Genomic DNA, 26,849 nt, shown 5'->3' on the forward strand with positions numbered 1-26,849 from the left:
TAGTTTTATTAATAACCAAGCTAGTTCAACCAAGAATCTCTGTGGAATAACTGACATACCATTTGAGCTTACTTTTGTGGATATGATTTTATTATTTTCTTTGTTAAGCTCTGGTATATAAAAGCATGTTATGGATGTGTGTTTGGGCCATAAAGGTGTCACAGCAAACCCAGGGTTGATTACTTTGATGTAAATGTGGTGTAGTAGCACTTACTCCATTCTTCAGTCTTTTGTTATGGCATGCAGCTCCAGCCGCTGGCAATCTGGTTCTTTTCTCCCGAATTTTTCTTAATATATCCCAGTGTAATTATTATGTACAACAGAGAGGTGTGGAAGAAGCAGAATTTCAATCACTAAGTCTGTATATCTTAGGATCTCAATTATTCTACAGATACCCAAAACCCACGTGATGCTTCAGACAGATAGTGTTGTTTCACTTTCATCCCAGATCTCTTCTTAATGATAGCTTTGCAGTGCATGTTCTTGTTGAAAATCTTCTGCTATCACACTGAAAGCTTGTTTTGGTAACCTCTGTATTTTTACTGTGAATGTTTTTTACATACGTTTACCTTTCAGTATCATGATTATACACAAATACTATGTAAATTAGGTGGCCCTGTAAACTTACTCATTACCTAAATTGTATAATTGCTGCTTGATAGGCACATAGGCACATAAAGGTAAAGTTTGTGATGCAAGCTTCTCATCATTAGTTGTCAATACCTTCGGTGTTCTGTGCATTACTACTGATAAGCTAGAATTAGGGAATATAACAAGCTAACACTATTGCAGTTCTTATTTCAAAGTTGTTCAGTTAACAGACTTCTTAGTTTGACTTAGAAGAAAATAAGTATGTGTTTATGCGTATCTCTGACACTTTCTTGAAAGGGTCCTGAGAATTAACAGGAGATCATTGATGTCTGCTAGCAAACATAAAAATTCCAACAACGGCATGAAACTGTGGCATAGCATAAAAAAGTATTAGAGGTTAAGGTAAAAATCTCTGAGGTAACAAAAGATATTTACATATAGTACTCAAGATTGTATGCAAATACACAATAACTAGTTTTATTAGCTCTGAAAAACTGAGGACAAACTTTTTAGAAGGGCCTGTTGTGATAGGACAAGCGGTAATGGTTTTAAACTAAAAGAGGGGAGATTCAGGCTTGATGTAAGCAAGATGGTTTTTACTGTGAGAGTGGTAAAATACTGAAACGTTGCCTAGAGAGGTGTTACATGCTCCATGATTGGAAACATTCAAGGTGAGGTTGGACCTGACCAATTCTAGTAGTGGAAGGTGTCCATGCACATTGCAGGGGGTTGATGACTTTTGAAGATCCCTTCTAATTGGAACTATTCTGTGATTTTATGATACCTTTCTATAAAATTTTCTTGAACTCATCTGTAAATATAAATTACTTGGTACTAGCAGTTTAGAATGTTACAGTTCATCACGAGCACATAAATTCTTGAACTCACATGGAAATGCTTCTGACATAACTGCTCCATTTAATCCCTGCTGAAGAATATGATGATTTTAATTAATGGAGTTTAGCAGGTGTTTTATATTTTCTGACTTTGTGGATAGCTATGGAGTAAATACAATTCTCATTTAATGAGCACTAAAATCCTTCCTTTAAGGAAGTAATCACTAAGAAAATGAGAAGGGGGTTAATGAGGGTAATATTTTTATAACTTGGTGAGCTACAACTAATTTAGTAATGTTTATTTTCTTTAAAGAGCTAAAAACTTGTGTAGAGCTTGTCTTGCATTCGTGTTCTACTAAAATAACAATCTTAGTGTACTGCTAACAGAAACAGCCTTTCAAAAGCACAGATTTATTTATTACATTATTTCAATCTTCAGCACTGCTGCTAATTCAATTTATATAACTGAATTTTTAAAAAATCAAAGGTTAGATGCTCAGCATTTGGAAAGCAAAATGCCTTGCCTACCTCTAATATTATAATAAGGTATCTATTTTGAGACAGTAAGGTTTGAAAAATATGACTGATACACTAAATAACTATTCATAGAAAAACCCATTGTTACTGAGCACATTTGAATTGCTTATTACTTACTGAAGTTGTGCAGTATTTGATATTAAGTATACTACTGGTTAGGCAGTAATGATATTCAAGGTAAGCAGGCATTAGAACTAATAGAATACTACTTATATAAGGTATATAATAACCAGCAAATGTTTTGAAGGACCTACTTCTGACATTGCTTCTTAGAATCCTTCACCTCAACAGAATAGCTTGAAAATATTCTATCAGGGTACTATTTGGGGCATACCAGCTACAGGCTATTTCACTGAGGATGTTTTGAAGGTGATTAGTTTCAATTGGATCACACCAGTCACTGAAATCACAGTTAATTTCTTAATTGCATTTTGTCACCTGTACCCAGTGCTACTAATGGAGAATGCTGTCTTTGTTTGAATACATATATATGTATTTATACAACTGAAGTAAAAACCTGCTGAACAAAGGCCTAATGAGATCTCTTTCTCAAGTTTAGAAAACAGCATAAAGCTACTTCAAAACTAAACAAGATTTGAAAATGAGACATTGAGGAAAAATGGAAATATTAATATTTTCCAAAAAATAATTTCTAAATTAAATGAAAATAATAAATTTCAAAACATCCAATCAGCTGCAGTGATAAAACTAGACACCAAAACACTGAACACTCATTTAACATGGAGTAAAGTTCATTTGAAAATCATATTTAAATACTGTATTGTAAAAACAAAGAAAAAAGAAAATGGCAATGCCTAACCTATATAAATTAGACCTTAACTGGCTGTCTCAGCTTCCTTTAAGAGTTTGAGCTGTTGGTAACATGATGACAAACAAACCCTCAGGAAAGGTATCAGGTGTTAGAAAATATGCTCTTGTACATAAGTGCTACTCAAGCCGTTGATGCATTTGAAAGCATGACGACATGGTTTTCAAATGTACAAAGAACTTTTTTTTCTTTTTTTTTTCTCACCGCATTATGTACACTGAGTGCTTTAAAAAAGTGTATTGAATGAGTATCTAAGTTGGATAAAATGCTGATATAATGGTGAATAAAATCACTGGAATTTTTTTGTTATGTTAAATTGAAATGGGCTTGCATGTTCATTTTCAGCTTTGCTTTCAGGCACGCTTTTTTCTGAGTTAACGTTTCATGCTTATTTTCATTTTTCCATTAATTTCTTCCTATTCAGGTGCAATCTAGCTCCTGTGGTGGAGTTTGCTGCTGATGTGGGAACTAAATCTGATTTTATCACCATGAACCCATCAGTTGTGCAAAGAGCATTTGGAGGCTTTCGAAATGAGAGTGACAGAGAAAAATTTGTGCATAGACTATCCATGCTGAATGAGAGTGTCCTTTGGATTCCTGCTTTCATGGTCAAAGGTGGAGAGAAGCACGTGGAGTGGGTTAATGCATTAATCCTTAAGAATAAATTGAAAGTGCGAACTGCCTATCCATCACTGAGACTTATTCATGCTGTCAGAGGGTAAGTGTCTGGCAAAGACTGGTCTGTCCTTGGAACAATGATGCTCGCAACTAAAATTCCTAGCTGGCAGAAAAAAATCTCAAGTAAAATGTTAAAAGGATTATATTTTTGTTATTGTTGTAATAGATTGCATTTATGATACAATAAGTTTGTTTAGTAGTAAGTGTATTCCACCTATTTAGCCTGCTGTAATGCAAACAACATTAGCAGAATAACTTTTGACTTTCAATTTTATGGATAAAAAATGTATGATCATTATAGTGATAAATTAATGAAAAAATATTCTGAATTCAGAGGATATTTGTGAGTTACTGAGTCAGGGGACAGTCAAAGTGCTACATAGGTTTTTTGGGGGCAAGATTGTGGAGATAAAAAGGAGAATTTAAATAGCATAAGTGGTAAGGTTACAACCATGCAAATAATGAAGCCTGGCAAATCTAAAAATAATGATGCCCTTCCTAAAATGTCTAGGATTTTGTAGCAGTCTTTCTCCTTTTGAATTTGGCCAGATGCTTGGGCAGTTCAAAAACATGATCAGAATGACTGAAAACATTAATGCAGCAAGTTGTAAAAAAAAAAAAAAAAAGTCAGCTTTAACCTTGAACTATGTTTCCTGTGAGATTTTGGGAGATGCCGTAAAATATTGGTACTGGCTTGTATACCAGTTACTGATTGTATGTTGGCCTAAAAAGTTGGTACCGTTAAAGCAGCAGAGGTATGATCAGAAGGGATGTTTAAAAGGATACCAAAATCTAGTGTGAGAGTATGAGAATGAAGCTTAGAAATAGGTCGTTCTTCAGAATGTTAGGACTTTTGAATATAGGACTTTGAATGGGACTTTTCTGCTTCTGCAGTGTCTCAGATAGATTAACTGCTGTATTCTTCATGTGTACACTTCTGGCACAGGGAGAAAATAATCTCTTCCCTTTGGACATGGAAATCCTTCAAAAATCCTTTATTTTTTTATTGTGTTGCTCAGTTTCCATAGTTACTGGATAGTTGTTCTGTTACACAGTTAAACTTCAGCTATTAATGGGCCTTGAATGTGTTGAATTTTCAAGTAATCAAAATGTCTGTAACACATTGGTTACAGGTGTAGTAGGTTTTGTGTGTGTATAAATCTGAATAAGATTGCTTCCAGTTTACAAACAGCTGTTCTTATTTCCATTTGCTAAATCTGGGCAAGATTATCAAAGGTAAATGGTAATCCAGAATGTGCGGTCTTTCAGGTGACCAACTTCAAGGTCCTTAAGGGTCTTTGTCTTTAAAAAAAGTGAGCACCTACATGGTGTCTGTGGAAGAACGGCAACAAAAGCTTTTCCACCAAAATTGGTGCTGAGGATTTAAACTGCATTTCATATTATACCTATCAGTGTCATCTGAAATGACTGCACAAATCTGTCAGATTGTTGAGTCTGTGCTCTAAAGCTTAGGTCCCCCACTTCAAATGTTTTTGTTTAATCACCTTGCTTTTCCTTTTTTTGTTCATGTAGGAAGTAACTAGATATAATCATGTATTCTTTACTGTTCTTTTTTTTTATCTGAGTAAGAACAAAGCAGGAAGTCAAATTTATCTTTGGTCTAGCTCTTAACTTTACAAAGTGAGATGCATGAGGTAAATACATCTTTGTGAGTCAAGTCTGGAAGTGGTTCAGTTAGCAGTAAAATGCTTGAAACAAATATTCTTTAGATTTCTTAGACAGCAGCCCATAATAATGAGGTTTGTATTACAGCAGTTAAATCTAGGGGAAGAGGATTGTCTCTTTAAATGTCAAATTACGTCTCTCCAGGTTCTGTTGGGTTTGTCAAATGGAATACCATGTTAGTATGAGAAATGAATAACTATAAATAGTTCTCAAATTAAATGGGTCCTAAGGTAAAAATTTGTATTTTCTACAAATAAGTAAAATAACATGAAAAATAAATTAAAATTTAAAGCTGCATAACCTACTTATCAAATCAGTCCATTTTGAGCAGTAACATTTGGGAAAGTTGAAGCGAGTTACAACTGCTAACTTCAGGTTGAAACTAATGGACAGCTGAGTCTGCTGCCATTTAAAACAGTGTGTGCAGCTTATATAATTAAAGAAAAATCTTTGTGACAATGTATTCTGTCTATTAAGCTCATGGTTATGTCAAATTCAATGTAAACTGATGATCTGTGAGCATGTGAAGAGACACTGCTTAGAAGGAACTCCTTGTTTTATGAATCTCAACTATTTTTGTGTGTGTTTTGATACATGTGAGATATTTATATTTGATGCTTTTGCAAACTCTTCACATGCAACTTTATGTCTTTTGTGACTGAGTTAACAGTGATGACCAAGTGATGGTCTGTGGTGCTGCAAAAAAAAAAAGAAAGGTGAACTAAATACTGTGAAGATTGCTTTTACTTTGTGAGAAGCAAAACCAGGAAAACTACCCACAAAATGTTCATCTTAAACACACAGTAAGACCTGCGCAGAGCATCAAATCTCCCTTGTAGATTGCATAAATATATGTACAAGACTGTAAATGCCTGGCTTGTGCTATGTGTTTCAGCCTTTTAAGCTGCAAGAGGGAGATGCTATTTGCTGAAAGCAAATAAGGAAATCTGAACTGAAAAATGCAGTTTTCATAGACTCTTACTTTATAAGAAAACTACTTTCATCTTCAACCTTTGTTTAGTAGGTTGTGAAATAGTTCAAATAGACAAATGTAGCTCAATGAATTTCATTGAAGCCTACTGAAGTTTAGAGCAGACAAATGGAAATTTGCAGTTGCTGTACTGTATTGATATTTAGGACATCTCCAAACTCCTCAACCTCCATAAATGTAACTATTCACTTCTTTTATTTCCAGCTTCTTGTCTTGGTAATTCCAAAGTGTTCTGGCTTTACTCTTTACTTGAGTATGTCTTATTTTGCAATAAATAATAATTCATATGAAGCTAGTAGGAGCTGTCCTAAATGAGGCTTTGAAGATAAGAAAATAGGTAAAGAAAGTCAGTGTGGATCTTATGTTGCTTTTTGTATCTTGAAAACCTCCTAGATTTTTAACCACTTAAGATTTTTGTTAGGGAGGACCTGCTGAAGAGCTGTCCTCAACTTGAAACCATATTCTTATGGAGACAAATAAAAGGTGGAATTTTATGTTTAATAAGCTAAAAGGTTTCATTAACCTGTTTCAGACAACATATGCACTCATGCCGTTTTTTCCTATATAGAAAATACATGTAGATGATGTAGATGGTAAAGGTCTATAGCACATCCATATCATTCAGTGGGTTGAAATGCAGCTTGTATTTGAAACTTTAATGTATTATACTGCAACTACTTATCTTAGTAATCCAAATATATAAGATACTGCTACAGGGCTGAAAACTGCCTAAAAAGAGATAACTGTCATGAAAGTACAAGTATAAAAAGTACAATTATAAAATTATCTTTTCTTTTGAAAAAACAAATTTTCAACCAAATAGATATCGAGAGTTCATTGATTTAATGCACATCAAATTTTCTTAAAATTATTGAAACAGAATGTTTTGTGTGCTAAGTAGTTTAGTAACAAACTAATCATCAATAAAGTTCATAATTCCAACCTGACATGTAAGTACTAATAGAGGTGCTTAATGCTGAAGGGTACAGGCTGGCAACCAGGAGGTCTGGAAAGTATTGTCTCTATTCCTTTTTGTGTGTTTTTCCTTCATCAGCCTTTAAAGCATAAGGTATAGGCACTTTCTAAAGACAGAACATTAACTTTCTTAGACTTCTCTTCTGATCTGGAGAAACCAAATTCTGTATTCCTGCATATTGTTTTCCATAATTATAGGGCAGTTTTGCTGCAGTCACATGCAACTGAAAAAATGATGCTGAGATGAATGAGATGATGATGAGATGAAAAGCTCTCTCCTATTTTTCATTCTCTTTTAGTGAAAGTAACTTCCTGAGCAGAACATAATATTTGGGAGTTGCTGTTGATCAGATAGTAAAATAATGACTGCATTCTAGGATAATTTTGAAAAACTTTATTTTTTTCCTGTCCATTTGTGCACTTTGTTGGGTCATAAAAGAGTAATATGGTGTTGGAAAAAGAAATTACTTTTTTTGCAGATCTCTTCAGTAGATTAAGATCAAGTGGTTTCATGTGATAATTTTCTCTGTTTTGTTTTGTACTTCTTGATAAGTTTATATTTAGAACATTGGGTTTGGAAATCATTGCATGATTTCTTCACCAAATGTTTCTAAAGGCTGTTTTATGGAACTTTGTATGTAATTGTGCCTATCTTATTGGCAAAATAATTGAGGTAATCAGTGCATAACAGAGTTCAAGATAGAACCAGAATCCATAAATGAAGACCTTAACTGATTAAAAGGATCTGTTTGCTCTTTAATGCCACTGCTAAGAAGGTTGATTACAAAGTAACTAGTCATGAACAAAGCAACATTTTTAAAAATTTAATGTAACAACAAATTTCAGAAATTTGATTTATTATTAAGCCTGAGATTTAATGCTGAACTCTTTCATTAGTATTATTTTTAATGGTATTTTCCAATTGAGGTGATAGTCATTGAGGTGTGAACAGTGTCTATATAGAGTCTGGGCTCAGTAGCAGAGCTCTAATGTGATACGCATTAAACAGCAGGCAAACACGAACTGCGCCTGCTGGGATTAGAGTCCAGATCTTGTTTACTTCCAGTGGTGGCAGACAACCAAACCTGAAAGTAATATCAGCAGATGCTTTCTGCTATGGATCTTGCCTTGCAGTTCCCTGGAGAGAGTAGAGATTGCTCCTGAGACTAAGAATGTTGCTGGTACTTTAGGTGGAGGCCAGAGCAAACTTCCAGTGACTTGCACAGGTCTTCGGCTGTTTCTAGTGAATATCTGAAGACATCTGATAAAGAAGCAGCACACCACCACCCCCACCAAGTAATACAATCTTTTATAGTACACTAGTTTTCTGGGAATTTTCTTCTTACATTTCCTCTTCCAACTCCACAGAACAAAATTCTCACACTCATCTTCATGTGTAAGGATGCTTTCTTGGCTTTTCTTCTTGTTGGAGTGATCCCACAAACTATTAGTCACTGTGCAGTAATAGTGCTGAAATTGCTTCACATAAGATTGCTTCCCTTCTTTTGGGTATGGAACAATCGTGTGGACATCCTGTGGGATTTGCCTAAGCTCAGTTTATTTCCTTCATGATACTGCCTGTGAAAAAGCTGTGTTAGACTTTATCTTGTATTAAACATGGCAGAGTTCCCACTGAAATATCTGTGGTTTGTCTGTGTAAAGAGAATGCTGTGCCTATTTATGGTCACTTTTCATTAGAATCTTTTTCTTTTATTAGTGAGAGCAAACAGCTGTTGTTTGAATGTAGTGACCTTTCTCACAACTTTGCCATGGATACAGAGTCCTTTACTGTGGGAATTACAGAAAAAATACTTTGAGAAACTCAAACATGCCAAAATCAAATAGTTCTCTCGCAGCTCTGTGCTAGTAAAGAAGCAATTGCTGGGAGCAATCCATATCATAAACACTTGTGTTTCTTTTTTTACTGCTAACTGACTTTTTTCTTTAACATTAAAATATATTTCTTAAGTCATTTCTGAGTACATGAGTTAATAAATAACCACTGCAGAAAGCAAACAAACAAAAAAACCCCAAAAACACAGGTCTTAAGCTAAAAATACAATGCTATAGTCAATATAAAATGGCTGCACCTTTTGCATCATGTAATAGAAATACTAAGAATATTAGGGAAAAAATAAATGACATTTCCCTACTGTCTAGCAGACAATACCTTTTTCATATATGTGAATGTTAAAATAGGAGTTTTTTATTACTGTACCCTTGGGCCCTTGTGTGACGTATCAGCAGAGCTGGCTTTGTGTGATAACTTACACAAACAAGTATGATGCCAGTTAGTTTAGGTTTTCAGAACCTGATCTGTTGTGTGAAGTTGTTCTTCAGAGACACTCCAGAGCTGTTCTTTCAGCCTACCAGCTAGTTACCATGGCTGCAAGGCCTGTGCACCTCATGAGGGTGCTTCCTTATCTGGTTAAAAGTTTCTCAAGATGAGCTTTTATTTTGTTTGCACAGATCTCCTATTTTATTGTTGTCGTGGTTTAAACTAAATCTGCACAGTTCCCTCACTCACTCCCAGAGTCCCACACACACTCCTGTGTTTCCCCCCCTCCCCACACTTTCCCACTCCCGGAGGGATGGGAAGGAGAGCCGGAGGAATACAACTCCCATGGATTGAGGTAAAATCAGTCCAGCAGTTAAGGTATAACACAAATCACTACTGCTACCACTAACAAATAAATGTTAGAGGAAATAAACAGGGAGAGAGAATATGATACCACCCGCTGAAACGAACCCAGCCCGGAAGAGAGAGCTAACCCCTCCCCTCCTGGCCAGCTTCCAGTTCCCTCTCTGAGCCCAGCCCGGAGGAGATTTAACCCCTTCCCTTCCGACCAGCTTCCAGTCCCCTCCCCGAGCAGGACGTGCTGTGGTATGGAATACCTCCCTGACTAGCCCAGACCACTGGCAGAGCATGAGCTACTGCTGAACCCATGACAATTGTGTTTCAGGAAGATTTAGTGGGGTCTGTTAAGAGATATGCCACTTTACTGTGAGGAAAAGGAGAAATTTTTCAATGTGGACAAACACAGTTGAAGTAGAGGAGGATGTAAAGGGGAAGCTGAATGTGCCTTAAGCTGTCTGCCTGTTATATTTTTTATTGTGTGGTCCATTCCACAATGAATGACTATGAATGCTATGAAAAGACAAGTAATGATTGTAGGGAGAAAAACATTATTTTTATTTGCCTTTTGATAATAAAATTCTATAGGTTTCTGGTTTGGTGGGGTTTTGGGGGTTTTTATGGTTTTGGTTTGGTTTGTTATTTTTCATTCCTTTTGCTGTGGCAGGTGCTTTGTTCCAATTATCAGCAAGACCTGTAAAACTTACTCTTCTAAGCCTGAATTTCTGATTTCAGCTAGAGGAGAGGAACAGAATTAGTCATAAAAAAATAGTAATTAAATCACCCATTTTCAAGTTTTACAGCTTAGTTTATCTGCCATGAGGAACAGCACTATATCTAATGCTAACTAGCAGCTAAGCAGGAAATCGCAGTTTATTCATACCATGTATTTGCAAATTTATATTTATTTTGACAGTTACTTTTGTACTGTATTATTTTTATTCTTCAGTTATTTTTGATTTAATTTCTCTTGCATAAAATGTGTTCATTTATGTGTTTCTGAAAATAATAAAACGGTGCAAAATTAATTAAATCTAATTTGATCATATCATACTTCTGTAACAAAAATTGTAGCTGTGCAAGTAGTATAAATAGGATGGGGAGGAGCTTCTTTCTTTTTTTCTTTTTATGCAAGAGGTGAGCTGTCTGTTGCTTCTCTATGATACATTTGTGCATGAAGAAGTTCTGTCAAGTTTCCCTCTCTTTTGGAGAGATATTTGTAAGGTAAAACAGAGTAATAATAATTCTGCTATTTTTTTGTTTTTACTGTAATGTCTACCGAGAGTTTTCAAAGGCACATGTATTTAGCTGAGCTTTTGTGATGAGAAGCAGTTTTATTGAGCATCCAGGCAGTAACAGATTTCTTCAAATTCTTAGTAAATTACTGAGGTAATGTGGAAATAAGCAAACAAAGCTATAGCTTTATATGCTACATGGTACAGCATTTCCCTTTGGTCGGTACAATATTAGCTGTCCTGGCTGTGTCCCTTGACAGCTTTTTGCCCAGTACCATATGACTAAAAATGCCTTTGTATCTGAACTTTCCAGTAAAAGTGGAGAGTTGTGATACCATGTTATCATATGACAAATTCTACTAGTTCTAAATATATTTATTAATCTTCTTCTCTGATTTGATCCCTTAATCTGGAATTAAAAAACAAAATAATAGGAAAACTGAGTTTAAAGGACAGCTTATTTTTACGTTTTGATCTTTGTTATGTGTTTTCAGTGGGGCAAGGGAGGAACAAGACAAAAAGCCCAAACCAATACAGAGAAGATGAAAATGAATACACATGCCTGTGTTAGATCCTTTTGTAATTCTTGTGTATTACACTTCTAGCTGCCACATTGGAGTTAGCAGAGCTAGGTCAAGAACAGTATGGATGGCATTTTTTTTCTGCATCAATGACACCATGACTGATGAAAGATGACACCACCAGGTGCAGTCAGTTACCTTAGACTCTAAGTCATTGGGTTGTTTGTGAAAATGATTGAACAGTCCAGTCCTTCAGGGAAATAATACACTGAGACAACTTCCAGTGGTGTCAGCACAGGAAGGAGGACTTTGGCTTAGTATCTTCTGTAGCTTTGCTTTTCAGTTCACATGAGTTCCTTTAAGAATGCTTTAATAAATTTGTTTGAAATCCCTGGGTTCTTGTTTGTACATGGAGAAAGACTTTTAAGTGTTTCGGGTCAGAAGCACTGAGTAGCATTTGGGCATTTTATGTCTGAAGTTACCAAATGCCAAAGCTAGTAGCTACCTTCCTCCCAAGTACATCTGTCCATCTCTTCCTTTTACACAAGGAGTCTATGTATTTCTCAGTTGTGTGGGAGAAAAGATCCTGTTCATTTCTCTTTCTGAAGTGTACTGTGTTTGGCTGGGTTGTAGTTAACTTTTTTCATTAAAGTCCTTGGCCAGAATACAGGTGTTGAGTTTTGGAATTGTAGGTAGAACAGTGTTGGTAACATGCCAATGGTTCAGCTGTTGCTGAACAGTGCTTGCATAGCCTCAATGCCTTCTTCATGTCCCACTCTCTCTGCACCAATGTGTAGGCTGGTAGTCAGCAAAAATTTCAGAAGGGACATAGACAAGACAGCTGACCTGAACTGCCAAAGGGAAATGCCATGTTTTAACATCATGGTTAGCAAGCAGTAAAACTGTGATAGTGGAAGAAGAAGGGTGGGGGATTTTCTTCCAAGGTGCTGTTGCTGAGAGATCAGATGGGCTTCAGTCTGCTTGCAGGTGGTGGTGAGTGACTGGCTTTTTTCCCCCTTCTTTCATTCACCTAGTAAGCTGTCTTTGTCTTGATCCATGAGTTTTCTTGCTTTTGCTCTTCCTGTTTTCTTCCTCATCCACTGAAGACATTGAAGAGGGATCAAGACAATAGCTGTGTGGGTGAGAGAGGCCAAATGTAGGCTTTTCAGAGACTAAGGGAAGCCTAATAACCTGTTCCAGTTTGCATCAAAGAATTAAGAGACTGAGAAAAATTCAGACACTAAGTAGTAAAAAGGGTGAGGATTACACACTTGAGCATACCAAGTCTGTCTTCCAAGACGCTCCAAGAGCCTTCTGTTTCCGATGAAAGGTGGAGTTAAGGGTGCTTACAGTCTTACAGAAGCACTCAGCACAATTGTACGACAAAGCTACCCATTTCCTTGAGCTGTGGAGAGAAGCAAGATATGCATCACTGTCCCTGGAAGTGTTCAAAAGCCACATAGACGAGGGTCTTAATGACATAGTTTAGTAGTGGACTTGGCAGTGCTGGAGTAATGGTTGGACTTGATGATCTTAAAGGTCTCTTTCAACCCAGTTGATTCTACAATTCTATGATTTCAGACATGTGGGAGGTAAAGAGGCCAGGTGATTAGGTGAGCACTGTCATGTCTTATGATGTTTTAAAGCACAGATCATGTTTTGAAAGAAAATAGTCAGCTCATCAGATGGTACTGGATTCTGCTACTTTGGTGTCAGGAGGCACACCATATGACTTAGATGCTAGGTGCATGTATTTTGGATGGAATGAGATATAAATCTCTCACCAGTCCTCATTTCCTTCCCAGACTAGACTGCCCCTCTGTACATTTTGTCTTATGCATCAGTAGGCTTTGTTCCTGTGAATCCTATTCTTAGGTGTCCTACTGTCCTTATGCTCGTGTAGGTGTAAGGACGTGTCTGTACATGAATGGGAGATCCACATTGTGTGTGGATTACATTACAAGTTTAATATGACAAGGTTACTGTATTGAAGTCCTTTTTTGAAATTTGCCCTTCAGGTCTTCAACAAGTAAATTAATGGACCACAGAAAGAATTAAGAAAATAACCACTACTTCTAAAATGTAAAACACCACTACTTTTATTTCTATTTTTTTAACTTATATTTCTGTATTGAAATAATAGTTTATACCTCCTGAGCACTGTGGAGACAGCGTATTTACATTTTTCATTTTGTATTTAGTGGGAAAAAGGATCGTCATTTGCATTTTTTGAAGCATCTATTTAGTGAAGTGGTAAAAAAAAAGTTACTTAGAGAAAGTTATTGCTAGAATTTGCCTTTTCATTTCAAATTTAGTTGCACTGTGTTAGCTAGCATCAGTGAGATACAGGGGAATATCCCACCAGAATGAGTAATCATTTTCACTTCCCACTTGAAAGCAAAGAAGACCTGTAAAAGGATCTGAGATTAGGATCTGAGATCTTATTGAGAACAAATGCAACTGCTGGTTTCAGAATATTTGGGAGGCTCATGAGGGGATTTTTTTTTCTTTAGGTTTTTTCAATCTCAGTATACTGGTGGGCATGCTCATCAGAGGTGTTGGCAGAGAGGAAGTAGTGTCTCTCGAGTCATACTGAAACCCGCAGATGGCACATGTTATGCTTATATCAAAATGTTCAGTTTTGGATTAAATTTAATTTACAGAAGGGCAGTATCCTGTTTATTCCAGACTGCTCCTATACTGTAAAACCCCCAGCTGTGGGTTTTGCAGGCTTTGAAAGATTCACGTTTGGCATGGACTTTCCAGATTAAGCCTTTCTCACCTTTAGTCTGTAAGGGACGGAGTATAGAAGAAAGTAGACTACAGAACATAGCCCTAAGTGATGGCAGGCTTTCAGAAAGCAGTCTCAGAGTTTCTTTTGATCATACTTTGCAGAGCTAACAGTCATTTTAAAATCACCAGAGCGAAACTCTGAGGGAAACCCCTCCCCCAATGCTGCAGCATGTTCTCCTCTCTGAAGTGAGTTACAAATAGCTGCACCAGCTGGGAAGTTGCATAGCTGCATGAAACCTCACAAGCACAGCTGTGAGCCATACCGGGGAGACTGTGTGCAGCACAGCCGGCTGCAGGGTATCCCCTGGCGGTGTTCAAGGCTGGGTTGGACAAAGCCTTGGATGACATGGTTTAGTGTGAGGTGTCCCTGCCCATGGCAGGGGGTTTGGAACTAGATTATCTTAAGGTCCTTTCCAGCCCTAACTATTCTATGAGTCTGTGATTACTGTAAGCCAGCATTGGAAACAAAACACAGGGCTTGACCTGTAGACTAGTGTTGGCAATTGGGATTTCTGCTGACTGCAAGGGGTTTGTCATGGGTTTTCATAGGGGAATTGATTTGCTGTAGTTTGTGGGTTTCTCTTGAGTCCCCAGGAACTTTTCATAGTAGGAGCAGGTCCTCAGAGGTGACACAGGCTGGCTATGGAGTCAGTTAGCTGGTGAACTGAATGAATTCTGGGAACGGAGAAGGACGTGTTTGAGAGAATATGGGTGGAGGAACCACTGGCTCTGGAAATATCAACTCTTTGATGTTGTTGGCATAATGATCAGCTGAGCAGAGGTGAAAAGTAAGAGGAAGCCTCTCTTTCTGGTTTTGTTTTTATTTTTTTTCAATTTTATAAACTTGTTTGTAATAAGCAAAGCAAGTTCCAGGCGTGAAATATCTGGGAAATGTGCCAATGTGTAAAATGCTTCATTTCTATAACATTGATGACTTGGAGTAGCTTGGATTCAGACTGAGGATCTCACTTCAAATTACTGTTAATTATATGGCTGATGATAATTTAGTAAATCCATTGGCAGTACACTGTGACTTTTAGCATAATATTGAGTAACAGACGTTCAGACTTTACTTAAAGGCTTTAATGAAGAAAGTAACAAGAATTTTCTTTTAAATGAGTTGTTTTAACTATATTTACACAGACTTTGATTTTTTTTTATTTTAATTGTGATCTTACAGTTTAGTGAACTGGCTACATGATTTGGTTCAGGATTATCATAATTACTTTTTTTTAATTTGATTTATAACAGCAGTAATTATAAATAGATACTTTTCTGCTATATGCCTCATGCATCAATTGTATGAAAAGTGCATGAAATCCATGGAAAGAAAATAAAAGCACTTATGTAATGGAATGGACTCATATCTAAATTTTTTGGCAAATGCTAGCTGATCATCACAAAGTCTTCTGTCAGATTGCTCTAGAAATAGACCTTACAGCAGCCTTCCAGTATCTGAAGGGGACCTACAGGAATGCCAGAGAGGGACTCTTCATCAGGGACTATGGCAATAGGACAAGGGGTAATGGGTTTAAACTTAAACAGGGGAGATTTAGGTTAGGTATAAAGATGAAGTTCTTCCTGTGAGGGTGGTGAGGGACTGGCACAGATTGCCTAGAGAAACTGTGGCTACCCCATCCCTGGCAGTGCTCAAGGCAAGATTGGGCAGGGCTTGGAGCAACCTGGTCTATATGAGGTGTCCCTTCCTGTGGCAGGGGGTTGCACGTGGATGATCCTTTAAGATCCTTTCCATACCAAACCAGTCTGTGATCTGTGATTCTGTACTCCTTTCTGAAATCTGTAGTAGGAAAGAGAAATTGATGCAGAAGGCTGTTGTATCAGCAAATCTTGGAGAAAAGCAAATTAAAGACAGGAAATCTTTCTGGAGGAAATCCAGAGCAATTTCTTTTGGGAAGTTACAGCTTGTAAAATCAGTAGTGGGGTCTTAAGTGTCTCACACAGGTATGGTATATTTGTTACTGATCAAGTATAGCAGTGACTGGAAACAGTTTTTTAATGGTGTATTGCATGTCCTTGTGAAACCAGTTGGTGAGTTTGGCAGAACTCCAGTCACATCTCATTGCTGCTAATTGGCATTTTGTTTGGCATTGTTTGCGGTGCAGCTAGAACTCAAGAGGATGTGAAAAGCGAGCAACAGTCCTTCTTTAATGGCGCTGTTCCATTGATATTTCAACGCGTGGACTCCTGTGTATTGTTTAAGTGTGCTTTTCATATTTAATGGACTTTGTAAGGCAATTTCTCATTTCTGAGCTCTACATTAATTCGTAATGCAGCAGGTGTTTTTCTGTTCAGTCACATTCTTCAACACACATGTGCTTCAGGGAATGCTTTGTAACCAATAGTTTACAAAGGTTTTGTGTAATTTAAATCCTGAGAAGTAACTTCTGCCTTCTTATTTTACTGAAGTCATATGCTATTATTTGTATGAAGCCTGGCTCTTCTGATTGGTTAATTCAGTGATGGCTTTCAGATTTATTATGGCAAAATCAATAGCTTTTCTATCACATTAATCTGCTCTGGTTCATTGCATTGATCAAATTTAAGGGCATGTAATGTATATTTTGTATAATAATATCTAGAAGGGAGTCTTCAGATTGTATTGATTAAATCAAAAGAGGTCAGATTTTCTTCTGTATAATTGAAGTTAGTCTAACGAGTAACCTGGCATTGAACATGTTTTACTCTGTCTACCTGAGAATGTTAGGTATTATTGACATTAGAAATCAAGGGGAGTTAATTACAAGTTGAAACGAGTTTTAACCTGTTCATCAATCCAGTGGTCAAAGAGCACCCTGAACGTATTCTCAAGTTCACAGGCTACATTTTTCAACATCAGTTTCGGTATCAGTGCCATTCATTAAATGCTTCATGATACAAGGCAAAGTCTTCATCATGGGATCATGTTCATAAATTTCCTCCTACTGCAGGGATACAGAATATAATAGTCTGTAGGAGGGAGCAGAATATCCCATAGTTGTGGCTTTTTGTCTTTTTTAGAGAATTAATAGGTAATAGAAGTTGTTTTAGAAAAAGGACTCTGAAGAATATAGACCTGTGGAATAGATGTTCTGGGTAACAAAAAAATTGTTCCAGGGTTTTCTGAATTGACAAAGAGGAATTTAACAATTTGAGTAGGTCCTTCCACTATTGTGTTCCTTGTTCCTTAATATGCATAGTGGACACACTGCATTTTATTCTTATTCTCCCTTTTTCCTTTTTTTTTTCTTAACATGATAGCATTTGCATTGTTTTGAAAAGAGAAAATTCATTAGCTAGAAAATTAATCAGGATTTTTAAAGAGAAATATGTTTACTGGGCATAAGTGTAAAAGCATATACTTAGTGTGAAAGACTAGATCTAATGGTGAAAATTAGAATTAGTGCATGTTTCTAGGTTTAGTTACACCACTCCAGTAACATTCTGTTGCAGTTGCTATAGGAAAAATGCTGATCAGTTGTAAGTTGTAGGAATGCTTTCACAAAACTTTGAGAATTCCGAAAGTTTTTGAAATGTGCTTTTTTTTTTATAAATCGGAGCCAAAGTTACCTGTGTGTTTCAGAGCACTTAGCAATATCATCCAGTCAATCTGCTGCACGTAACTCTTATTGTTACTTGTCAGTAAGACTAAATTGTTCTTTTTTCCTTACTAGTCTTCAGCTGAATTGCGTTCTTTGTTTAAACAGAAGATTTTTCCCTGTTCTTAATTTGACATGGCTTTCGCAAAGAGGCATTCGCTGACGTGGTTGAAGAGGCTTATCCAATCAGTCCCTCTCTTGTTCCAAACCAGATTCTTTTTCCACTCCATTTGCCCATGTTCGATATGGGAGATAGCTTTGCATGTGGTAATTTTTAATGAACATTTTGTCGTGCCCTCAGCAATCCCCAGAAGAGGTCAGAACCCCAGGACACAATTGACGAATCATGTAAATTCAAGATTAACGTGATCATGTGGTTGTATTGCATTATATGTTATTTCACTGACATGGGTATGTATAACTTCATTTGAAACTGAAATCTAAAATTACTTAATTTCTCCCTTAGCTGAAACATAATCTGTATAACTGCCATCACGTAACAGATATTTAATAGTTATGCAATAGTAAAATTACTGGTTTGCATTTATTAGAGCATTCGTCATTACTGTGCAGGACATGGGTCAAATTAATTTCTTGGCAATGGAAACTATGCTGACCGAAATTATTATCAAGTTTTCCTACAAAGGAGCTGCTTTGATAGCCTTTTTGAGAATTTAGTAGCTACTCTGAGACATATAAATAAAGGCTCTTTCAGGAAAGGAATAGGACTTGTAGAAAGTAGACTGCTTTTTATCACACTGCTCAATCTCTGTTCAAATTGCCCCTGTGGGCCAGGTGGAATCGAACACACTCTTGCGTTCTATTTCTCAGTTTCACCTCCAGCAATACAAGATGTCCCAATATGGGCTTGTGTCTGCCCTTTAGCTTGAGACTGACCTCTGGTATCAACCCTGCTGATGCCAGACTAAATATTCTCTTAGGAAGCTAGCACACCATCACACTTGGTCTGGATTAACACCTAGGTCCCTGAAGTGTGCCAGTAGCAGGGAGCAGTGGTGCTAACTTTTGTGCCTCCTCTGAATGGGGAGGGAGCTGCAGAGGATGAATGGAGAGGAAGGATTTCCCAGCAGTGGTTACTGTTTGGGGCAAAGCTTTTCCTTCAGCAGAGGAACAAGTTCTGTTTCAAACCTGGACTGAACATGATGTAAATCAAAATACAAGCTTAGGCTGTAAGCATCCTAATAACTTTAAAATCTTAGTGAGGTAAAATACTGGTTTTCTATGAATGCCAAATCCTGGTGTTTGTTTTTTTTCTTTTTTTTTGTATACACTATGTGCTTTCTTTTGTCTGTCACTTTGCCATACTTTTACTTTCTGTTTTGACTTATTTGTCCCCACCTTTATATATGTTTCTGTGTGTGAAAAAGTTTGGTAGGTGGTCTTATTTTACTGAATAGAAAATGAGTTGTGAAGGCAAAGGTAGTTCTTTCTCTAAACCCAATAAAATATTCTTGTGCCATCTCCAATCTAAATGTGATTTTTATGCACCTGCCATTCATCTCTTTGCTTAATCACTTCTGTTTAATTCCAACTAATGCAAATAATCTTTTTAGAGAAGGAAATATGCAGTATTTAGAATACATAAGAGAGGAAAAAAAGATACTGACTCTTTCTAAAACACTTAAATTTCTAGCCCCATTTACATAAAATGTGATTGCTTTCTATTGCTTATTTTTATAACTGTTTTGTTAGGATTGGTCCCTGTGGGTTTTCCAGAATGGAAATCCAGCACTACTTTTCCTTCCAAAGTTTTTTGTTTGTGCTGTCAGTATGTGCTTAACTTTTGTAAGTATTATTTGCTTGTGTTAAACTATTTATTTGGGACTGAAGACATAATGGTGCTCCAGTATTTAGTCTCTAAAGATTTGTATAGAAGTTTGATTTGTTTAACCCATTACAATGAGCTTAGAGATGTTTACATATTCCCTAATGTATGTTTAATCATGAAGGAAAACTGTACAGCTCAGTACTTATAAAAGTCACGGGTCTGAAGAAGTGTGTTCAACTGGAAAAGCAGAGACATGCTTTTGATTGAAGCACATCAGCACAACTCCATAAGCAAAGCAGCTCAGTGCCTTTCTCCCACTATGCTTAGCATATTCACATATGAATCAATGATCGTGAGCATTAGCATTCTCAGATTTTCTGAATATATTACTCTCTTCAGTCAAGAGTGCTGGAGGACTATTGATGTTATAACTATCTATTGGGTAGGTCTGTAAGACTATATGATAGAAGCATCCTTCCACTCAACAAACTGTCTTGCTCAGAAAAGCTTTGCTTGGTACTTTGTGCCTTCCTGCTTTGTCATAAAAGATTACCAGATAGTGAAAGCTTGGGCTTTCACACAAAACCTGAATAGCACAAAAAGGATAGAGCTGAACTGTCTTCTAGATTATACACAGTTATATACAGTTTATGAGGTTCCAACCTGGTATTTCTTAGTAATTGTGTTTCAGGAAATGGGAAGATATTTGTGTAACAGGAAGGCATGGCATTATGAAAAGGTGATATGAGGAAACATTCATGTTTGATTATGTGAATAAAACCCAAAGAAACATTAACATGTCTTCATATCTTTGTACGTGAGCTGGCAATACACACTTGCAGCCCAGAAAGGCTGACTTCTGCATAAAAACAAATGTGGCCAGCAGGCCGAGGGAGGTAATTCTGCCCGTCTATTCCACTCTGATGAGACCCTACCTGGATTAGTGCATCTAGCTCTGGGGCCCTCAGTATGAGAAGGACATAGATTTGCTGGAGTGAGTCCAGAGGATTGACACAAAAATGATCAGAAGACTGAAACACCTCTCCTATAAAGAAGGTCTGAGAGAAGTATGATTATTCAGCCTAGAGAGTAGAGGGCTGCAAGGAGACCTTATTGTTCATTTCAGTATTTAAAAGGGACTTATAAGAAGGGCAGAGAGAGTATTTTTTCCAGGTCCCTAGTGAAAGTACAAGGGGCTGTGGTTTTGAATTGAAAGAAGATAGGTTTAAATTGGACAGAACAATGCTTTATGATGAGTGTGGTGAGACACTTGCACAGGTTGCCCAGGGAAGTTCTGCATGCCCCATCCCTGGAAGTGTTCAAGGCCATGTTTGATAGGTATTTGAGCAACCTGGTTTAGTGGAAGATGTCCCTGCCCATAGTAGTTGGGGTAAGGCTAGGTGATCTCTAAATGTCCCTCCCAACCCAGACGGTTTTGTGAGTCAGTAATTCATTGAATTTTGTATTTTGCCCCATTATCTGTATTGCAAGAATATGTATTGTCTCTCACAGAAATAAGGTAGACATGGAACACCCGTCTGAGAGATGTATTTCTTTTCAGCAAACCTCAGGAAGGAGCAGATTTGCCAGAAATGAAAACCTTCTCTCCAGAAATCTATTAGTTTTCATAGTCTGTAAAATGTACTCTAGGTCTGTTTTACTGCAACTTTGCTATGGACCTATGTGCACATCTAGTGCATCTGTGGTCTCTAAATAAATTATTTACAACTGGCTTCTTCTAAAATGAAAGTATTTTTTGCAATTAAAAATAGTTATGTCCATTAGTTGAGGGAGCAATGCTTTTCAGCAGAGTACTAGAATAAGTGTCAGCTGATAACTTCCCTGATTCTGAAGCAAGGCTAAATGTTTGCATTGCTGTGCAATAGAAGACTAAACACGTTTACTGTCAAAAGGTTCAGTGATCTTTTTGGCATAAATATATTCTTAAGAGCTGAAATTACTTCTGAAAAATATTTTTATGTGTATTCTTTGCAATTTTCAGGAGCTACCTATGTAAGTAGCCTCTACTTTCTCTTCTGTAGTGTGATGTATCACAAAAAATAGTTCTAACTACCCAAGCAGCAGATTAGTGTTTCTAGAATGTTTTGAGACCTGGGGAAAACAACAGTCTGGGCAAACTCTGCTATTTTGGAACAGTAGGGAATACTGACTGGTGGACAGAGATCACCAGGTGTTGCAGAAGTAACAAGTGCATCATTGTTTATTGGAGACAAGTGACTCATTTCTGTAGCTTAAAAGTCGTTATGAAAAGAGAGGTGATAGAAGTGATGTCCCAGAAGCTTGAACACTTTGATAAAGGAGGAAGTGAAAAGAAGCTGTGAAAAGGCCCATTCAGGTGTTCCTGTGTGAGAATGCTGGGTAGTTAAACATAGCCTAAAGATAAAGGTGTGCCACAGATGTCAACAAAAGGTTTGCTCAGCAAGCTTGTTCTAAAAGTTGTCATGAATGTGATCTGCATGGTGAGAAAAGCATGAAAATAAAGAGATGCATCTTTCCTTACAGCTGAAAAAATATTGTGTGGCTAATCATAGATGACAATGAATAAATGATCTGGAAGACCAGTGATAAGTAGGAAAAAAAGCTTATACCAAAACTCAACAATGAAAGTGACTTTGCCTTCTGGAAGCTATTAAGGGAATTTTGAATGGTCCAAATACACACAAGAACTTGTTAAGTTGGTCTTAAAAATAATACATCAACATCTCTGCATTCCAGCTTACCCAGTAAACTATGAGAAGATGGTTATTGTGAATAGAAGAAATGTGGTCATGCTGGTCCTTCAACCAGTAATCAGTGTGGGGTAGATCAAGCCCAGTCTGTTAATAGTAGCATTGTGTTATAAGCAAGCATTCATAGCAATGTCGCTTTTTGATCCTTCGATGTTGGCTCTTCCTATTGTTGTGAAGCAGAATTCACCAAGCGTTGGATTGTTCACCCACTAATAGGGAACATGATCTCAGAATGCAGAAGAAAAAAAACTCCTCTCTTTAAACCTGGGCTGATGGAGCTCGTCCAGCCTTGTATGGTCTTCCATCTAAGAGAAGGACACTCTTACAATACCTACGACCTGCAGACTTTGCTGTCACCGTCCTAGCTCTCTAGGCCCTGGCAGTTAAACCTGAGGTGTAAAGGGAGGAGCCAGTTCTGTGCAATCTGCGCCTCACCTAAAAAATCTCCTGCACAGGCTGGAAGGACTTGCTCTCACTTGTCCGTATGGACAGGCGAGGGTCGAATCGGTAGGTGACAAGGTGCATGGGAAGCTGCAGATCCAACCTTGCATGAGGGTAGACCAGCGCATGGATAGCTCGAGATTACTCAGGAAGTGACAGTCTTGGTCAGACACTCCCTGATTGCCTAAGCACCCTTTTCCAAACAGATTTGCATATCACACTCGCCCTTGGCCTTCCCAAAATCTTCCGTTCGCAAAGCCAAGCCATCAATCAATAAACAGTTCCATTCTGCAAGCTTATCTAGTGATCTTTATTTCCAACCCAATTCTCCAGCATTTACCAAAGTTTCACAAATGGTATCTAGCATCAGCTGAGATTTACTATGTGCAAGCAGTTTTGCATACTGGCGTCAGTTTTTTATGGAAACAGCTTGGAGTTTTATAAATTTAAAATATTGGTCATATGGTTTAACTTTTGTTCATATTCTGGAGTGCCTTGGTCATGACAACAGTGAGCAGCGTTCCAGGTACCTCATTGCTAAGCTTTGCAGAGGTGTGAATAGCTTGATCTTCTCACAGCCCTGTAAGAAGAGCTCGGTCTTATAGGTGTGCTCAGAAGTGGTTCTGTGCCTGTTAAAAATCAGCTTTCACACGTACATGGTGCTATTTTCTTCCAGAAGTTACTCAAGCAGATGGGACACAATGGCTCTCCTTTTGTACTGCAGCTTGGATATACAACACTTCCAAATGCTCAAACTTGCCTCTTCCATCATCTGACTAGGTTGAGGTCCATGTTTTCTGCAGTTGTGCTGTATCTTGTATTGGGAGCTTTTCTGGGGAACGGGATGTCATCTGCCTGTCCTGCTGGAATGCTTCTACCTGAAAACCAAAAAAGAGGGGAATTTTGAAAGTCCTTGTTTATGAAGGAGGAATCAATGACTCTGCAGCATGGGCATTTTATATTTTGAAACTTACGATGGATTAACATACAAAAATATTGTCATTTGTTTGTCAAGGATCAAAATATGTCCCTTTTCCTTTGCATGAATGCTTTAATCAAATGGTTAAAGAGATTATTCATCCCGTGATTTCCTTATAAATCTAAGTCAATTATACTTATTTATTAGTTTATATGTTTATTTTTAAGATGAAAACTAAAAGAGCTAGTATAGGTTCAAATAAAAGTTTTCCATTAGCTTGGAGATATTGCAGAAGTGGGACAGAAGTTGAGGCTTGTTCCCATATCCTGTTAATTAATCCTCAAAGCTTTCTCCTTCATATATAGGCCTTATTGCCCCATCCTTTTGAGTATTATATAGGGCATGTGGCTTATGTCTGCAGAAGATTGCAGTTGTTACACAAAAATCTTTTGAAGTATGAGGAAAGATTTCATAGGCTTAACTGGTGTTCATTTTAGCTAGTGTTTCTTAGTTCACTGACAACAGTAGGGCAGTGTTATGCTGTATTTTGATACTTCTTTATCCTTAGCAGATCCTTTTCCTATTGAGGTGATTATCCAGAAGCTGATTAAAACATCTCTAGGTGCAGATCATGCTAGAGCAGTGATGCAAAGCAGAATAGTTTCCTACACCAGGGAAATTAACTGTTTTGGTCTAAGACAGGTAAAAGTGAGCTTTAATATGTTCTTATTTTTCCATAGCCAGTATAGACTATGTTAAAATTCTCTGCAGTGGTGGTGACAATGAATGGCAGTCCACTGGGCATGCTCTTATTTATCTGTGGCAATGCAAGGTATGTAACATGACTGTTCACCACTGATATCTTGGTATTATATTTCTTTTTCTAAGGAAGATTGCCAGGCAGACCACTCTTTCGCTCAAGTTGTCCTTGAAATCTGCTTTATTTAACATTAGTGAATTAAGTTAAAATAGTGAATTAAAGTAGAATTTAAAAAGTTAAGTTAAAGTAGTGAATGTTAAAGTAGTGAATTAAGCAAATTACAAGTTTGGGGAGTATTTCCACTACTGATAATGTACGTTATTCCTTTTAATGAAATGACTCTTTTATATGCTATTATTTCAAAATATTGTACATGGAAAGCTGTCGTACATGCAAACAGCAGTGTTTCTGTGCTGGGTGTCACACTCTCAGTGTTACTGTTAACACTTAATTCTTTCACAATCTAGATTCCTTGTTCAGCCTCCTGTCCATGCACATCTCAATCAGAAAAGGAAAATGATGCATTTTTATTCATATGTTCACATAAATTGATAGGGAGTTGAAGGACTCTTTATATGGTTCATTTGATTAATCCCACTGAAGACATGAAAACACAAAGTCTTTATTTTTTTCTCAGCGTATGGAAGTTCCTTGAGCTAACACCTTTAAGAGAAAGCAGATGCTAGTCCAAGAGTATAAAAATGTCAGTTTGAGTAGATCCATCCATAGCCTGTGGTCTTAGCAGTATCAGGTACCAACAGAGAGGCTTATTAGAAAGAGAGGAAATGTCAAGTGTTTACTCTGTGATAAGTGCTTTCATGGTCAGCAGCTTGAAGATGAAGCAGCTTCTCCTTGAGAAGGAGCTTCATCTGCACCACTGTTTGTGAATTTTAACAGTATGTCTTTTTAGTCTGTTGGCCATTTTGGTCATCCAAAATATTCTGTTGCTGTGAATTCCACTGTTCAGTGGCATATTGTATAAAAAAGTACTTCCATCTGCTTATTTCAGATCTACCATTGAATAACTCCATCACATCTATAGTTTTTATGTTGCAGTGCTTGTGTGAAAGTAGTAATAGAATCCCTATTTGCCACCTTTACACACTACATAATTTTGGAGCTCTTTGCCATGTCCCTTCTTAGTTGTTTCTGTTTCAAGCTATTCTGTTTAATCTCCTCTGATACAGAAGTTATTTTACTGTTGTGACAACCTATGTCACTTTTCTCTTTGTTGCTTTGTTCTACAATATTTTTTAAGAAAGTATTTTTTTCAAGACAACATACATCATCTGGCTTCTTCCACTGACAGAGACGCTCAAGTAACACTGGAATGTTCTGTCATTTTCTCACAACGTTTTGCTTCTAGCTTCTTATTTGTGCTAGCATTTTAACTTTTTAAATATCCTGAGATTTCTCAGAAGGCTCTTTTTAAAATATTCCCTCCATGTAATGACTCTAAAAGGAACAGAATTTCAGTGACCGGCAAGTGTGTATGATTGAGTTTGCTTGGAGATCAGCATGCCACGCAATGAACAGAGCTTGGTATATATAACCTTTGGAGCTATTCAGGTTATAACATGTATGCTTGCTCAGTTTCAGTCTTATCCAGAGAAAGGAGTTAAAAAACTGTTGAAATATGTTACAACCAAACGCTTAGTTCATTTATACTTAGAAATCCTGTCAAATTTGTAGGTATGGCAAATAAAGATGTTAAATACGCTGGCTTGTCCAATGTTTGAATGTAGCTGATCATATCAAGTTTTCCTTGTCTCACATGACACATATAATTCTGAATAGAATCATAGAATAGTTATGGTTGGAAAGGACCTTAAGATCATTTAGTTCCAACCCCCCTACCATGGGCAGGACACCTCCCACTAAACCATATCACCCAAGGCTCTGTCCAACCCAGCCTTGAGCACCACCTTTACAGTAAAGAATTTCTTCCTTCTTTTCTTCCTTCTACACTTCTTCTGTTTAAGTTTTAACCAGTTACGCCTTGTCCTGTCACTACAGTCCCTAATGTGTAGTCCCTCCTCAGCATCCTTATAGGCCCCCTTCAGATACCTGAAGGCTGCTATGAGGTCTTCTCCAGGCTGAACAGTCCCAGCTTTCTCAGCCTGTCTTCATACGGGAGGTGCTCCAGTCCCCTGATCATCCTCATGGCCCTCCTCTGGACGTTTTCCAACAGTTCCATGCCTTTTTTATGTTAAGGACACCAGAACTGTACACAATGCTCCCAATGACCTTGGAAAGCATGTCTCATGTTTTAATATTGTCAGAAGCC

The 26,849-nt window shown here is 37.3% G+C and overlaps 1 protein-coding gene across 1 annotated transcript in view; it reads left to right on the forward strand.

Annotated features, from left to right (window-relative positions):
• The window catches only part of ST8SIA4 (ST8 alpha-N-acetyl-neuraminide alpha-2,8-sialyltransferase 4), a 50,732-nt gene that overhangs the window by 18,219 nt on the left and 5,664 nt on the right, over window positions 1–26,849 (forward strand). The window contains exon 4 of the mRNA XM_005143441.3: window positions 3,218–3,511. Within this exon, the coding sequence (XP_005143498.1) occupies window positions 3,218–3,511 (294 nt within the window). The remainder of the gene's footprint in view (window positions 1–3,217; window positions 3,512–26,849) is intronic.

This window comes from Melopsittacus undulatus, chromosome Z (genome assembly GCF_012275295.1).
Source record: "Melopsittacus undulatus isolate bMelUnd1 chromosome Z, bMelUnd1.mat.Z, whole genome shotgun sequence".
NCBI classification, from domain to species: domain Eukaryota; kingdom Metazoa; phylum Chordata; class Aves; order Psittaciformes; family Psittaculidae; genus Melopsittacus; species Melopsittacus undulatus.